We start from the raw sequence: 18,071 nt of genomic DNA on the forward strand, positions 1-18,071 counted from the left end.
CTTGTCAAATCGGTTGTCATTCTCGAGTGGCTCCAGCTACCGGAAACAAATTCCTTGTCTTTTTGGCATACAGTGGTTGCCTCGGTTCTCCAACACAATCCGTTCCAGAAGGCCGGTTGAAAACCGAAACGTTCGAAAACCGAAGCGCGTCTTCCCATTACAATGAATGGAAAATGAAATAATGCGTTCCAACCCTACAAACTATTTTTTTTTTTTTAGCTTTTCCTGATTATAAACTGCATAGTAGAAATACATGTATAGTTTAAATACTTTATGTAATTATATCATTTAAGAAATATATTCTTTGCTTAAAATGCATTGCTGTATCTGTAGCGACCCTGCCCCCAGGCTTTTTTTTTTTTTACTGCAACAGTGTGTACTTCCTCCAAGCAACAAAGCATCCCGCAATCATATAATTGTATGTAAAATTATTGTCGCACAGGAAATTTAGACTCCCAGCCCCACCTCTGTGGATTTTGCATGTTCTCACCGTGACTGTGCGGGTTTTCTCTGGGGACTCCGGTTTCCTCCCACATCCCCAAAACACGCGTGGCAGGTTGATTGAAGACTCTAAATTGCCCGTAGGTGCGAATGTGAGTGCGAGTGGTTGTTTGTTTCTATGTGCCCTGCGACCGGGCTCCGGTGTGACGGGTCTGAGCGCTCCCCCGTGCTGAAAAGTCTCCTTGTGATGGATGCGCATGCGTTACTAACAGGGGAAGTCTGGGTACGTAGCAGACGCTTACTGGGAAATCTCCCGGTCCCATAGTTCCCCTTCTTCAACATCGAGGGAGCTAACATACGTTATATCCGAACCTGCCCTTAAAACAAAAGTTGCTAAAAACACGTATATGTACGTTCGCTGCGTTCGTCTTTCCGAGACGTCCACGGTTGTCGAATGGCACGTGTTGAAGCACGGACGGGGGATGTTTCAGACTGGCCGGACGTTGACAAAATGCACGCGCCTGTGTGTTAATCACAGGGAGACTTTTCAGCACCGGGAGCGCTCAGACCGTCACCACGGCACCCCCGCGACCCGAGTGAGAACAAAAAAAATGGATGGATGGATGGATGGGGGAAAAAAAAAAGCCCGAGATGAGAGCCTCTTTCGTACATGGATTCTGGTCCTAGTGGCAAAGGGGAAAATTGCCGTCGTCTCCTTCTCTCCAAGTGACGTTTACGCAGAACGGCTGCACAGGAAAAAAAGGTGGAAAAACGCTGACTTTTGCAGGGAACAAGCGAACGATCGGATATCCGACGGCAAAAACAATTCGGCTTTGACTTCCAACGTTCCGCGCTGGCTCAGTTCACGCAGATCGGCCCAAGAAAAAGCAGAGAAACGCGGCAACTTTTTACAAGCGGTGTGAAATGCGCTTCAGTTCCGGCTCTGATACGACCTCAGCGGCTGAAAAATTGCTGGCCCGACTTCTTTGCCCCTCTTCCGCCTTAGTGGCGTTTATGGATAATAGTGGCATGGAAAATTGACAAATGCCGGCTTTTAGAGGCACCCTAAAAGGCGTCCTTTACATGCCGCTCGCCACGCTCCCCTGCACCCCCTTTTTGCTATTTCAGGAAGGTCAAAAGAGAAGCGCCTGACAACCTCGACCTGCTGCACACGAAGCTGGAAAATTGCCAGCACTGCGTCGTCCTCTCGTTCCGTTTCGGGTTGTTCGTACAAAAACCCCCCGTGGGAAAGGAAAAAAAAAAAAAAAAAAAAAGTGAGAACGCGCGGCTTCCGTTACAGCGCTTATACAATCTCTGATGTGGAAAACTGCTGGTTTGACGCCGCCCCCCCCACCCCCCACCCCCACCCCCTCTCCAGTTCAGTGTCGGTACTGCTTATACAGAAAAAAGGAGACAGAACAAAGGAAAAGTGCCTGCTTTATGTTACAACTCTGATATCTAAGAAAGAAAAAAATATTCGGAATTGACTCCCCCCCCACCCCCTCGATGTCGCATTTATTTCATTTTATCTTATGTAAAACAACGAAACACAAATGAGGCAAAATGCCAACGTTTACACGTACGACGTGCGTCCGTTGCCGTTCACAAAGGTCAAGTGTCATCCCTATAAACATTCTACAATAGATGATAATGAAAAATACATGTGACATTATTCACTTCAATGTCTATACGAAAAAATAAATCATCCATGCGCAAAGTTGACATCCAAGTTTTTCGCCATATTGGCTGCGATTACTGCCTGTGACGTCACAGCCAGAAATTCGCCATTGAAAACACGCTGTGGCACCTACTGTGGGAGACGGACACGCCCCCTCAGACAAGGAAGCTCTTTTCGAAGAAGAGAACATCTCACAATCGCGTGAAGTGACCGGGGCGATATTACAAGCCATCATTAGATGACACGCGGATCACGGCCAAACCACATGCGGCAAAACCGCCTCCCCGTCCAATCCACCTCCGTGCGACAGTGGTAAAAACAACGCTGCCCGCGAGCAACGAGGGCGCCGCGGCTAGACGGACGGCCTCCCCGTCCGAGCCACCTCTCCGCCGCCGGAATGAGCCACCCTGGCCGAAGCCGTGCTCAGCGCCAACGGGTACATCGACACGTTTAGCACCCCTGACTCAGGTGCGCAGATCTTTTGTTACATTCTGAGATGATTACATCCCTCTCCTACCCCCGTGCAATCCATTTTTTACGACGAACCGGGTCTTTTTGAAAAGTACGAAGAATGAATCCAACCTCCCGAGCGTTCGAGCAACAACCAGCAATACAAGGAGCCGCCATTTTGGCTAACACGAAGGAACAAAGAGCTACCTTCCGGCAGGTAAAACTAGCATAAACAGACGAGACCGTTTGAGTGCGCTACTGCCCTGTATGTCACTTCCTGCTTCTTCTGGAAAACAAATCCCTCGAGAGGATTTTCGTGGCGGGAGTTACAAAAAGCCACATACGTCAAAATCATGTTTTGTGGTGAAAAAACAGATGGGTCCATACCGGCTGGCGTTTTTTCATTAACTGAACTAAAAATCGTGCATTTCACGACAGTGGACCTTCGACTACCTCAGAAGCCGAACAAAACAGTTGCACGGAAAATTGACACCCGGCAACATTTTGGAGGCACAGCGAAAGGTTGTTAAGAATAAATCCTTTACGTGTCGCTGGCCGCGTTGCCCGCCCCCACCCCACCCACCCTCCGCTATTTCAGGAAGGTCAAAGCGAGGCCCCGACGACTTCTGATTTAAACGCACGTTTATGTGCACATCCGCATTCATATACATGCAAAAGCGCCGGCGCAGTCGGCGAGTCAGGAGGTCAAATCGCTCCCTGCTGTTTTTTGAAACCGGCTCAGCGTGACTGCAGGAGCTAATCCCGCACACGCTCTTATCCTCACGTTTACTGTGCGCGCGTCGCGGGGTGGGGTGGGGGATGGGGGATGGGGGTGTCGGTCAGACGGGTCATTCATTACCTTTCGTCGCTCTCGCTCCGGGTTGAACGTTCCCAGCCACGACTGCATCTGTGCGGGGAGGACACAAAATGGAGCAGAGGTTTCATTTGGATGTCACCCCCCCCGAAATAAAAGCAGCGTGCTTCCGTTACGGCTCTACCTCTGAAGGCAGAAGATTCTCGGATCCACTTAACCCCCGCAACCACATTACGTGTCCGTGATTTTTATACAAAACGGCATCATGGGGGGGGGGGGGGGGGTGTCGAGAAAATGCAGCTTTTACAGGGTGTGTGAAGGGCTTACCTTACAGCTTGAATACCCGCTTACAGAGCTCGCGCGCCTACGTCATCAAATCACGTGACTGGCCGGAAGTGCCGGTCAAACAAATCGAAAATACGCGTGACGCCCAGAGTTTTGGCTGATACCGTTAAACGTTTAGAAGGGGATAATAAACGAAGGTACGTGGAAAAATGAGAGCCACTCGGCATAGATGACCCATATTTAATGGCGAAATCGATGTTTTCGCCCATAAGAAAGTGGACTGTTCACGCGTTTCCGCTAGTCTTGGACAACTGGAGCCACACGTGGATCTGGTGAGTAAGCCGTCGAGATTTACACGGAAGAGTTCGAAAGCATAGAAAAGTCTGGACGCGTACGAATACTTTGTTGCTGGATCTGTTCTCAATCAGCGATAAATCCCACATAGTGATGGAGCCCCTCAGATTTTTTTCAATACAAATACTAATATTTCAATAAATGACCCCTGGTTTTACACAAACTCGCATTCATCAACTATGATTGGGGAAAAAAAAAAGATAGCGAGTCGGCTGCTCGTACACGGAAGCGTGTTGCGGCCACACGAACTTCGGTAAACCTCTCCGTGACAGACGTTTTTTTTTTTTTTTAATATGCATTGTTCTCACATGACTCCAATGCGTATTTAAAAAAAGAAAATAAACCACTGGAATAGGCTTCAGCCTCCGTACACGGAAGCGCGTCGGGGACACACGTTAACCTACAAAAACCTCTGTGTGACCGACGGTTTATTTTCTTTTTTTAAATAGGCATAAGACTCATTTGAGAACAATGCATATTTATAAAAAAAAAAAAAAGGGAGAGGTTGAGCAAAGTTTAAAGTGTGGCCGCAACGCGCTTCCGTGTACGTTGCAGACGACTCCCTGTCTTTTATTTATTTTATTTTATTTTTTAACGCATTGTTCTCAAATGAGTCAACCTGGCATTATAAATACTTTTCGGTAATTTGAGATTGAGAAGAATAATTCCTACCCCAAGTGAAGCGATCGCCACACAGTCGTGTGGGTATTTTGGTTTCTATCGAATGACCTCTTTGAATATCTCTCAACCGACAGCACAACAAGTCTCGTGCATTGTGAATATTCTGCTGCGGTTCACATTCGAGCAGCTCTTTTTGACCGGCAATATGGCGCCGTGAAATTGGTGACGTCACGTGCACGAGCTCTATTTAGACATTCAAAAAAAACACGTCACACCCCGATGCCGTTCATACCGAACGGCAAAAACCATCACAAGATGTCAACAATATTTTTTTGGCAAATACGTGTGCCCTTTTGATAATTGCGTGCCCAAATGCCTATTTCTTTTTTTTTTTTTTTTAATTTTACCTCACAGCTCAAATTGTGAGCTATGTAACATCGGTCCTATGACAGTGACAAAGTTCTATTCTATTCTATCTACTTCGTCCCCCAATTCAGTGTTTGTGCCGTTGCTACAGAAATGTGCAACATCGAAAATGACGGCGTGTAAGGGGCTTTTGTTACGGCTCTGACACTCAAAACTGGAAAACCGCTTGGTTGACTAAATCCTCCCCTATTACACGTCTGTGCAGTTTATACACAACAGCGGCACGAAACAAAGGGGAAATACTTGCTTTTATAGGCTGCGTGAAAGGGAGCACTACACCGTGCACAAAGGTAGCTCATTTCTGGGTCGCGTGGAGACAAAAGCCCAAATGCCTGCTTTTACGTCTCCGTAAAAATACTGAAAATTACACAGTTGCCTTTGTCTACTCATTTTAGATTGGAATCCCCTTGGATAAGACTGGAATCCCCTTGGACCCTGATGTTCGCAGGTGATATTGAGATCTGCAGTGAGAGCAGGGACCAGGAATAGTACAGGACGCGTTTGAGGGCAGCACTACAGCGGCGAGATGTGCCGTAGGTGTGTCAGAAGAATTTAAGGTGGAGGTGGGACTGCATCAGGGATCCGCGCTGAGCCCCTTCCTGTTTGCGGTAGTAATGGATGGGCGGACGGACGAGGTTAGACTGGAATCCCCTTGGACCGTGATGTTCGCAGATGATATTGTGAGGCGGAGGAACAATTAGAAAGATGGAGGCAAGGAGAGCAATGAAGATTAGCTGAAGTAAAACAGAATATATGTGCGTGAATGAGAACAGGTGGAGGGGGAAGAATGAAGCTTCGGGGAGAAGAGATGGCGAGGGTGGATGACTTCAAATACTTGGGGTCAACGATACAGAGCGATGGAGAGTGTGGTAAAGAAGTGAAGAAACGGGTCCAAGCGGGGTGGAACAGTTGGCGGAAGGTGTCTGGTGCTTTATGTGACTGAAGAGTCTCCGCCAGGATGAAGGGCAAAGTTTACAAAACGGCGGTGAGGCCGGCCGGCCGTGATGTACGGATTAGAGACGGTGGCGCTGAAGAGACAACAGGAAGCAGAACCGGAGGTAGCAGAAATGAAGATGTTGAGGTTCTCGAGGTTGGATAGGATCAGAAATGAGCTCATTAGAGGGAAGTTGGAGCCAAAGTTGGAGGTTTCGGAGACAAGGTTCGATTGGAGAGCAGACTTGGATGGTTTGGACATGTGTTCAGAAGCGAGAGAGAGAGAGAGAGAGTGAGTAAATTGGGGGAAGGGTGACGAGGATGGCGCTGCCAGGCAAACGTGCGAGAGAGGAAGACCAAAGAAAACGGTGATGGATGTGGTGAGGGACGACATGAGGACTGCGGGGGGTTACGAGAGGAAGATGCACGAGATCGAAAAAGATGACGCGCTGCGGCGACCCCGTACGGGACAAACCGAAGGGAGAAGTCCCCTCATTCTGCGTCGATGTCATCGAATGCAGAACAGCGACAATGGAATCAAGGCGGAATACGGCAGCTTTTTCCTGAGTGTGTGACGCAAAACAGTGGCTTGATTTGCACATTCCAGAAAAGACTTTCCTCCCAACGCCGAGGGCTTGTTTTGCACCGAGACGCCACACCGCAAACGGTCCGCGAGCAGTTTGAAAAAGGGCTGACATTATGGCGACTACACCCGAAGGAGGAAAATTCCACACGCAAAAATGGAGGAGAGGTTTTTTTTGATTTGGCCAAACACAACGAAGGCAGCGAAGCAACTTTCCGCGTTGCTGCTTTTTATATGGAACAGATACAGGCAAAAAAAAAAAAAAAAAAGCCAGCGGAAGTTCATCGCTTTTACAGACATTGTGCAAGGGGCGGCCATTATGGCTCTGTTACTAGCGCCTAAGGCAGAACATTTCCCAGTCAACTTTTCCAAAGCCATTCCCTGCCGGTGCCCTAAATGCAGAACGGCGTCGCCGGAAAGAAGGCGGAAAAATGGTGGCTTTTACTGGCCGTGTGACAGCCGCCATGTGAGCAGGAAGGACACAAGATGGAGGACACGCTTGATTTGGGACACTTCAAAAAGACTCCGCACTGTAATAATCTCATTCGTTCGCGACCGCGCGAGAAAATTCCCGGGTCGTCTTTGTGGCCCCGTTGCGCGGCGGCGCCGTTTACGCAGAACGGCAACGCAAGCGGGCCGAAAATTGGCTTCGATGCAGAATCCCTCACTCGTGATCCGAAAGGACGGATGGGAGCGCTTCCCACCTGTGGGGGGGGGAAAATGATCCGCATCCGAGCTCGCGACGTGACACCGGGAAAAAGGGAATCTTTGAAGATGTGCTAAAGGGAGAGAGAGAGAGAGACAGAGAGGGGGGGGTTATTTTTTTGGGGTGTGTGTGTGTGTGCGCGTGTGGAGGGAGGGGGGGGGGGCGCAACACAGCAGACGCCTTACTCCAGAGAGAATATGGGAATACTTTTCCTTTTGTCTCCTCTCCGGGGGGAACGCAGGGAAATGTCAACACACGCACGTGCACGCACAAACACACGAGTGGGATTTGTAATGATGGTAGAATGGAGGTGGGGGGAGTCAGACATTTTATGTAACGAGAAATCAGAGGCAAATTTTGGACGGGGGGGGGAGTGCGACACACGTGCACAAACAACCAAGGCCGCAATAAAAGAGAGCAGGCACGGCTCATCCATTCAAGCTACTTATTAACTCCATGTTTCCATGGTTTCCGGGCGCCCCGACCGTCACTGCGAACGCGAGTGTGACCGCGCGGCGCGTTTGAGCGGCGAGCGCCTGCTATCCATCAGAATCAACAAAAACGCCGCCGCCGCCGAGACTCCGACGCGGCTGACTGACCTTTGCCGCAATTTCTCTTAAGCCACGCCGCGGCGAGGCGAGCACATCAGCAGATTAAGTGTGGAGATGCGGTGGAGGGAAGCGGCGGGCACGGACAAATCGCATCCGTAAATACTTCAAGCGCGCTATAAGACCACCCTGGCGGGACAGATAATGACTCCCTTGCTGATTCCCCACCACACACATTTTTTGCAGCTTTAAATTTGCCAGGCAACCCGAGGTGGTACTTGTGTTTTTAAGTTGCACAATGTGGCATCGATGTTCACCATGACGTGAAAACGTATGAAAATGCTACTGGAGTTTCCGCAGTGAGTTCACTAAATTTCCTCAAGGTTTGGACACGATGTTAGCGAAAAAGTTAGTTCACGACGTCAGTACACAAATGTTACTATGCCACATAAGTGGATTTTAACTATGTGAATAATTTTGGTTTACATTTTTCGCATTCGAAGCGCTTTTTAAAGTGCCCCAGTCATGAAATGCATGATTTTTAGTACGTTATTAACGGGGGAAAAAAAGGCAGCCGGAATGGAACTATCCGTTTTTTTCACCACACAACATGATTTTGATGTATTTTTGACCATGAACATCCTCTCGAGGGATTTGCTTTCGAGAAGAAGCAGGAAGTGACGTCAGGAGCAGACGCCCACTCAAGCAATCTCGTGTGTTTCTGCTCGTTTTACTTGCTGGAAGTTAGCTCGTTGTCCCTTCGTGTTAGCCAAAATGCCGGCTCGTTGTATTGCTGGGTATTGTTCGAACACCCGGGAGGATGGATTCACTCTTCACACTTTTCCAAAAGACGGGTGCTTCGTGGGTTCCACATGACAGCTAGGTGTGTATAGAGCTCCGGAAAAAAAAAAATAATAGTTGGGGGGGGGGGTGTAACCCTCTTAAAATATAACTAAAGATCCGCGCACAAAAGTCAGGGGTGCTAAATGTGTCGATGTGCCCGTCGGCGCCGAGCATGGCTCATACATACCGTCTGGGAGTCTGTTGTTAGTTAGAAGTGATCCGCATATCATCAAAATATGCCACGAAACGATAGGGTAACATTGCCCCGGTGACTTCACTCGATTGTGAGATGTTCTCTTCTTTGAAAAGAGCTTCCGTGTCCCACAGTAGGTGGCGCGGCGTGTTTTCAATGGCGAATGTCACGGTGTGACGCAATGAACAGACGACGCAGGCAATATGGCCGCCACTTGGATGTCGAAAGAGACTTCCGCATTTTTGGATGACCCGCTCTCCGCTCATATGTATTTTTTTTTCGTATGGACATTGAAGGGAATAATGTTCTATGTGTTTTTCATGACAATATCTATTTTCAAATGTTTATAGGCACGACACTCGACCTTTAAACTTTGACTGATTGCTGTCCAAAACGCGAGCACAGGACACAACATCAACACAGAACTTCAGTGCACGATGCTAGTTGACCACATTCGTTCGGGACATACTTCATGAATTTAGTTCACAGCGTTAATTCAAATTGTAAATTCATGACTGACTGCCAGAAGCATTTCCGTAAATATGGAAAGTCACTAAAGCCATTTTTAACCCAAAATCGAGCGGAAAACCATTTATTTGTGCCACAGTGGCTCAAATGTCCAAAAGGGATGAGTGCCAAAGATGAATTTGTTCATCCTTGATCCACAAAAACGTTTTTAATTGATTTTTTTTTTTTTTTTGCATAACTGCAAACTGTCGGTCCAACCAACAGCAAAAAAATGAACCGAACCGAACCAGCGAGCCTCATCCAATACACACTTGTCACGCTATTCGCAACGTCACAGAAGCGTTTTCCATCTTATTTTTTATTTTTTTGCCATGTTGGCTTTAGTTTGTTAGGAAAATAGGAAAGGATGAGCAAGTAGAGTCGGGCCGCTCTTAATAGCGGCCGAGGCTCAGCCGCTGTAACGGCCTGATAAAAAGTTCATTTCAAATGGAACCGGCCAAACTCTTTCACGGTGTGTTGGTCGGAAACGCCTGCGACACAAAGTGAGCGGAGACATGGGCAAAAAATAAAAATAAAAAAATAAGACGCCGCAGTGTCTTATTTCGCTTTCAGTAAATTGTTGTTCCGAGTGTTACGGCTCGATGATTGATCGTGATCTGACCGCAAGGTAGAAAATCACACGAAAGTCGGGCAGGCGCTGTCGAGAGTTTCACTTAACGTCGTTCTGATGGTGGCGTTAATGCAGCAACTGTTGCCAAGTGTCAAACGAGAGAAGCCCTTTCAGCTGCCGTGGAGTCGGAAAATTACAGCTGGAAGAAACAAAATTAAAGCTACATGCCGCTAATCGCGCCTTGCTCCTGTTTGCATTTAAAACTAATAAACTAGATAGCTGCGTTGCTCCACAAATCATATCTCATAGGACGCGATGCAAGGGCACGACGTACCGACAACATTTGAACGCGAAGACATTTAAAATGTCAAGCCAGGACGTTATAATGACGCAATGCTGACACACGAAGGCGAGCGATGCTGGAAGAACAATTTTTGCGAGGTTAGCTTGCAAGGTTTGTTAACGATGTTGATTCGGAAAGGCAGTTTAGTTCTCAACAACAGTTTTATAATGTGTAAGGTCACTACGCCAGTGCTTGGCGTCAGCGTACAATCTCGGCGCACAAGAAAACTCGCCGATGCTCCTCACATTAGTTCACTCCATTAGAGTTCACATCACAGCGTTAGTTCACACGGCTAGTTTACGGATTTAGTTCGCGTTGGCTTCATCGAGCCGTGATCTTCAGCTCTCACTGGAGCGGTTCGCGGCCGAGTGTGAAGCGGCTGGGGTGAGAATCAGCACCTCCAAATCTGAGACCGCGGTCCTCGGTCGGAAAAGGGTGGCGTGCCGTCTCCGGGTCGGGGATGAGGTCTTGCCCCAAGAGGAGGAGTTCAAGTATCTTGGGGTCTCGTTCACGAGCGAGGGAAGAATCGACAGACGGATCGCTGCAGCGTCTGCAGTGATGCCGACTTTGTATCGGGAGCTCAGTCGAAAGGCGAAGCTCTCAATGTACCAGTCGATCTACGTTCCTAACCTCACGTATGGGTACGAGCTGTGGGTCCTGACCGAAAGAACAAGATCCCGGATACAAGCGGTCCCTCCCTTAGAGAACGGATCAGAAGCTCGGTAAACCGGAAGAGCTGGAAGAAATGGCTGGGCAAAGGGAAGTCTGGGTACCCCAGGTTAAGCTACTTCCCCCGCGACCTGACCAGGAAAAGCAGTTGAAAATGGACGGACGGACGGACGGACGGATGGGATAGACCCACCACCTCCCTGAATGGGACAGACGGACGCATGTGTGACTCAGATGAGTTGTTGCGCAAAGTGGAGGTTAAAAAAAAAAAACAAATCTCAAAGGCTTTTAGTTTGGACATGGCCGAGGAACACACAGAACGGCGGAATCATAAATTACATTCAATTTAAGTCTCAAGCTGCACGCTGCCCTTCAGTGTTTATTTCTGTAAAGCCACAGCGTCGACACAGGCTTGGAAGACTAATGAGCTACGCGGTAATTATCTCCCGCAATCTCGCTCTCTCGCTATGCGAAAACGTCTCCGTCCAGCCTGCGCCGTCGCCGTCCCCGCCCCCACCCCCCTTCCTCCCTCCTTGTCTCTCTGACGAGCGAGGCGCCACCTACCTTCCCCGCTTTCAAAGCTTTTTGAGATTCTTTCAAGTGAGACAGCCTGCAGCGGAGGGGGAGATAAAGGCGCAGCTCTTCATAAATGTGATAGAGGATGCAAAACGGCAGAGTGAAGGGCGAGACAGGTGGAGCGAGACGGGAAAGGCACAGGGGGGAAAAATGACAGGGTAGAGAGATGGGGGGGGGGGCGAGACAGGTGAACACCATTTTTTTTTTTAGGCGCCGAGTGACCATAGCGAGGTATTCTCTTTCAACGCCTTGCTAAGAGAGCGCTAGCTTCTTGCAAAATCTGTGTAGGACTGTATAGTGTAGCATCTTCGTTAGCTCACGTTTGTTAGCTCCAGATATTAGCACAGAACTACACTGCAGAATGTTACGTCGCGATTTTCATTCAGCGCGGTTTACGACTACATTAAAGGATTCCACGACATTGGTTCACCTTAGGGCCACAAATTCAGTTCATGCACAAGAGGGTAGCGTGCTATGCGACAATGCAAGGTTAATACACAAGATTAACATTCAAGGTTAATATACACCAGGGGTGCCCAGACTTGTTTTTAACCCCAAGATCTACTTTTCAAGCAGCTGTATTGTCTATGGTTTCATCCTGGATCAGGCTGTGCCGAGGAGGAATTTGAACATGACACACCATCTCATCCTGCACGTTCTACTTTGGCTTCAGACCAGACCTTTCCCACTCGGAAAAGAGAACATCTCGTCCCGTTTAATCACTTTTTCTACGATTATTCACATACTCCTAAAGTCACTGCATCTTCAAACAACAGCATTTCTTTCTCCATTAATATGGAAAGTAAACATAAGCAGCATGTCTAGCTCATCTTTGCTCTACGTTGCCCAGACTGTGTTGCTAACTAAAGTAGCGGTGGTGGACGCTGTCATTATAAAACACATTAATGGGCTGTGTAAGTACTGTAACATTTGAAATTAGTGTAAGTTAAACTAGGAAAAAGAGAGTGTGGCGGCGCAGCGGTCGTTTTTAGACAAAGTTCCGTGTGCTACATAAAAGAAACCAGTGGCTTTGTCTTTTCATTTTTTACGGTATGTATGTGAATTGTGTCATTGACGTAACAACCAGTCATCCCCCACTCATTGAATCACATTGCAAAATGCCACAAAGTCAATATCTGTATGTTATACTTTCAATTTGCATTGGATTATTTATTTTTTTTTGCGCGCAACGCAGAATATCTGCAAAGTGAGTGCGTCAGCGGTGCACAATTTCGCATGCGCGCACTTTAAAAGGAACATTGGCTGACAGTCTCTTTTTTTTTTTGGCACGCCGTCCTGCGATCAACCAATACACATTGAGCACCCCTGATATACGCTAACACTAAAAAAAGTGAAATTACAGTTCATGATGTTTGTCCGTGTGAATAATACGCAACGCAATACAGATCCATCATGTAAATAAACAACGTCAGTGTGGGACATCAGCGTACAGAGCATACAAAGTATCCGAGTGTCGTTCAAAGACAACAAACCACAACGGAAGACACTTAAAACTGACACTGGTTTAAAAACGCTTCAAAAACGTTGGCAAAACACAGACTTGATTGCTCAACTTAAAAAGATGGCTGCTGATTGTACCTCGGACTTCACTGGCAATTCTCCATCAGAGAAATCCCCCAACCCAGCCCAAAAAAAACTTATTCTGAAGTCAAATGCGCCACTGGGCTTCGTGCACAGCGCTGTCATATCACGGGAATGTCAGCTACGCGGACCTTGCGGAATGCCGCCTCGGGGCTTTTTCGACTGCACCTTCGCAATGGAAAAAGAACACAGCTTCCATGTCAGCCAAAGGGGGAGATCAATCCGCGCAAACAGGATGCTTGGTCCAAAGAGCAACAGCGTTTATCCAAGAAAGACAACAAGAACAATAGCCTGCAATAAAGGGATTTGGATTTGTCCACGTCTGCTGTGCGCCACACAGGATGAAGAAAATCAAAAGAAATCTAAAAAGCAACTCGGCGCGCATTCGCGCTGCCGATCACCTCCGGCTGCGCGTGTGCTCTCACGTGCGTTTTAGAGTGGAAACTTCACGGTCGTGTGTCATAAAAGTAGCGTACCATTTATTCTGGAGCAAAACAGAGTCAAACCAAATTGAGAGGTCCAATCGTTGCCACCTGAAACTTCAGGAAATCCCGTCAGACTGCGACTCCATCGGCATTAAGATTATAACCCAAGGTTGTGCACCGATGTACTGACCTGTCTTTAACCAATACAGTGACCCCTCGGTTCTCGACCACAATCCGTTCCAGAAAACGGTTCGAGAAGTGATTTGTTCCAAAACCGAATCGATGTTTCCCATTGCAATGAATGGAAAAAGAAATAATCCGTTCCAAGTCCAAAAAAATGAGGCTTTTTAAAGCATTTTTTTTTTTTTTTAGCTTTTCCTGATAGTAAACTGCATAGTAGAAATACATGCATAGTTTAAATACTTTATATAATAAAATAATTGAAGAAATATATTTATTTTTTGCTTAAAATGTATGCTTTAGTAGTAGAAAATGCTAGACTGGGAGCGATTGCGACTCGGCCCCCAGCCTTGTAAACTTTTTTTATTGACAAAAGTGCAGAATAACTTTCAATAAGCAATTTGCCTTCTTTGGAACCATGATTGGGGGTTAATACAGTAGTCCTAGAGAAGAAGAAAAACCAGGACACGTCTATGTACAGTGGCTGCGTTAGAATAAATAAAAGTGCGTTTTTTGCGCCGCGCGCGTTATGTCATATCCGATTTTTGTTTCAGGGGGCGGTCGAATTGACAATAACATTGCGCGTCGTGGGTGGGTCAGCTGCTTGCGCCGCACGCATTATGTTACTTCCGGGTTTTGTCGGGGGCGTTCGAGTACCGATTTTAACCCTTCGAAAACAGAGGCAAAAAAAAAAAAAAAAAAAAAAAATCGCAAAATTTTTATTCGAAAACGAGGACGTTCAAGAACCGAGTCTTTACTGTATTTCAAACTAGCATGAAGTTGTGAACCAACATCTTTAACATTATGAACTAAAGGAAACCAACGTCCAGCTTTGTGGACTCACAACTTTGACAGTTGCTTGTTTTCCGTAAAAACTGGTTTTGTAGCTAGCTTGGCGTAAATTTGCCTGGGACTAAAACGGTTTGGCGGAGTAATGCAAAAATTGCCTCATTTCCATTCAAGCTCGCGTGGATGCGTACAAAACCAAGGGTGTGAAGAAAAAAAAAAACATTTAAAAATAAGACTTTGAGGGTGCTGTAGGTTCATCGGCAAGTTCTGCAAGGTTGCGAGTCGCATGTTGAACGCCTTCGGGCAGGTCAGACAAACCTGGCGGACGAGGCAACATAGGCAAATCCTCCAAAATGTCAGTTATTTATAGGCGCACTTCTGGACGTCGACTCGACCGAGGGCTCGCGTTTGCCTCCGTTCGGTTCAACGTAATTCCGTGGCCTCATCTCCCCCGTTACCTTCAAAAGGTCACAAAGCCTACAGAATGCGCAGACTCACCCGGTTTTGGGCCACGCAGATGATCCTGGCGTAGCAGCAGATCATCAGCAGGATGAGCGTAAACAGCGGCACGTACCATCTGCGGGGAGAGTCAAAAACAAGAATGAAGAATGTCGGACGTAACAGGAGTGGGCATCTACGTGAAGGCATAAGAGATGATAGTCCACAAAACGCAAAATTAAACCCCGTTGAACCCACAAAAACTCAAAATGTGTAATAATGCACGTGTGTTCCGTCATTGCATTGTACTTTTTTTCCATGTAAAAGGACATGACGGGAAAAAACGTTGCCGATCTCGAAGCGCCGTCGAGCCCCGTTTTTGAATCGAGCTCCGCAATGAATGAGATCTCGGCGTCGTGTCTTCCAAGGTTGTGCAAAAAATCCTGGGCTGAGAGCTTTTAGCGGTCTCAGCGCAGTGAAAAACGCTCGCTGGGTCTGCGCCGCCCATCCTCCGTCCGTTCAGCTGCGGTTCATCGGATTCCAGCGACTCATCCAAGGTCAAATCAAGCGCTTTTCGAGACAGCTCTTAGCTGCGTATATCCGAGGTAAATTACAAATTTAGACAGGCATAAATGCTTTTAATAACAAAGACCAAATTTAGGCAGAACCTTGCTCCAGGTTTCAGCCAGAATGAACGGGTATCGTCTGAAATTGACTACATTTTTGTTACAGATATTTATGGCAAATGTTTGCAGATTAAACTTCAACAAACTCAATTTTTATTATTATAAAAAAAAATATACATATATATATATAAAGGCAGACGAGGTTTAAGAAAAGTCACGTAACTTCCCAGTAGCTAAAATACGACGCGCACACATTGTGGAGCTGACACACGTCAGCTGGGATCTCCAAAACTATATCGTGCGTTAAGGCTTCACTTTAATTAATCTGAGAAAAGTGCAGCAAAAACAGAACTTAGAAAACTTGTCAACTTGACAGTTGTCAGTTCCAGTATTAACCGAGAACCCCTTTTGCAAAAAGTACTACAACAATGAACAGTTCGACATGCATTTAAAACTTGAGGTCAAATTAACTAACTAGAAAGATTACCGTCATTTGCGGCCTACAGAGCGCACCCGATTATAAGCCTCGCCCATTTGTAAAGGAAATACCATTTGGTACATACACAAGCCGCACCTGCAGCGGCACGCTAGCACAGCGCTAACGCTAGCGCAGCACTAACAGGGCCAGTTAAAAAAAAAAAAAAAACAGGCTGGTAAAAGTCACTTCCTCGGCACATATATTTCACCGGTCTCACTTTTACCTTTTCCGCTCGAGTGCCCCCTTGCAGCAGTGAAAAAAAAAAGCACAAATTAGCCGCATCAGCGCATAAGCCGCAGGGTTGAAAAAAGTCGCGGCTCGTAAACCGGAAATTACGCTACGCAGTTTTTTCAATTCAGCTTGCCCGAAGGAAGTATTTCCCAGACCTTTTGCGAGAAGTCTTAAGTTCTCCCCTCAAACCTAGCTAGCTATTTGTCCAGAAATAGCAAACAACATTGTGTGCAACATTAAAGCTGTCGACAGAAAACTCGAAGCACTTTTCCGACCTAAAAAAAACGCATCACTACAATTGAAGCCTTTTGAACAATTTCGAGCACCCGTGGGAACCCCGCAAAGCTTTTCTCCTGACTGACCACTCGCGCCCCACTTATCCTTCATCCGCGTAGGCCGGCCCGGCCGGTTAATTAGGGTTACGGACGCCGCGCCGGCCGACCCGCTTTCAGCCGGGCGGACCCCGAGGAGGCGAGAGACAAAAGGCGGCCAAGTCAGCGGAAATGCGCGGCGTTCCTGCGGGATGAAGCGCCGACAATCGAGGGGGAGGCGGCGGGCGGCGAGGAACGCGTCAGGTATTTCTGACCGGATGAAAGAAAGCGAAGCAGGCGAGAGGCGGGTGGTTGGGGGGGCGCTGATGGCTTTGTTGGAATGGCAGCTTTGTGTTATGCAACCTCTCGGGAGGTGATGTAAGCTCGGAGGTGTTTCAACCTCTCCCTGTAATCACAAAACGGGGCCTTTGTCTCGCTTTGATAGGCAGCTTCGCGGACGCCCCGCGTCTGTTCCGCACAAGCCGCCGTTCCCAAAAACACGGGCGCGCCCCAGCCGGCGTGAACATCCGCCACGAGCTAACCGGCTCAGCGGCCGACATTTTCCGCGGATAACCGAGTACGCGATAAATTTCAAAGCTCACGGGGAATTTGTAGAACGGCTGAAAGCAATTTGCTCAAGGACGCTGGCCGACCTCCGGTTGGGAAACAATTTTTTGCAATTGGAAATAAATCAGACCCGGAGTCAAACTCTCGCTGTCCTAAAAGTGTCCTGGACTGCACGGCAAACGTTTCAGATTCTTACCCGGAACGCTCGTGTAAAAACAAGTTCACCACAAATATCGCGGCATAAAAACAACATTTTCAGGCGGAACTACCAAGATCACGTCAGAATTTCGCATTTGAACGCTCGCACTTGACACCTGACTGTTGAAAAATGTTAATCACTGGAAAAAAAGAGAGGAGAAAAAAAAATAAAAATAAAAGTCTCTTGTGTGAAGCGTAATTTCTTATAATTTGACATGGCGCAGCCAAGAGTGTTGTCAACAACCCCGTCAAATTGGAGCGGTGAAAAGACTCGGAAAGTAGACAAAAATGAAGCCTCAAAGTTGTTTAAAGTGGAAACGCTTTCTCTCTCTCTCTCTCTCTCTCTCTCTCTTTCCACTCGAGAATGATCCGGCCATGTCCGCGGAATGTGGGCGGAAACCACGCCCCGCTCAACCGTCAATCAAATCATACTTCTACGACTGGGAAGAATGGAAGCTGCTTGGTTTCGCCTTGTTTTCACGTCTGCAAATCCTGAACTTCCGTCCTCGACTGGTGAAAATATGTCCGCTACGAGCCACCGGTGGCTGGAGCTTTTCCAGGCGCTCCGCAGGAGCCACGGCAGCGCACGCCGGCTGAATTTTTTTTTTCCGTCCTCACTATTCCGCCTTTCTCTGCGTGACACGCGCGCTCCCGGCCGACCACGAGAAGTCGGCACGGCGTCCTG

The 18,071-nt window shown here is 47.6% G+C and overlaps 1 protein-coding gene across 4 annotated transcripts in view; it reads right to left on the minus strand.

Moving 5' to 3' along the window:
• The window catches only part of si:dkey-100n23.5, a 109,711-nt gene that overhangs the window by 39,301 nt on the left and 52,339 nt on the right, over nucleotides 1–18,071 (minus strand). For all 4 annotated transcript variants that reach the window (XM_061841221.1, XM_061841222.1, XM_061841220.1 and 1 more), the window contains 2 exons: nucleotides 15,036–15,114; nucleotides 3,429–3,476 (listed from right to left, as the gene is read on the minus strand). In XM_061841221.1, the coding sequence (XP_061697205.1) occupies nucleotides 3,429–3,476; nucleotides 15,036–15,114 (127 nt within the window). The remainder of the gene's footprint in view (nucleotides 1–3,428; nucleotides 3,477–15,035; nucleotides 15,115–18,071) is intronic.

Source organism: Syngnathoides biaculeatus, chromosome 14, assembly GCF_019802595.1.
Source record: "Syngnathoides biaculeatus isolate LvHL_M chromosome 14, ASM1980259v1, whole genome shotgun sequence".
Taxonomy (NCBI): domain Eukaryota; kingdom Metazoa; phylum Chordata; class Actinopteri; order Syngnathiformes; family Syngnathidae; genus Syngnathoides; species Syngnathoides biaculeatus.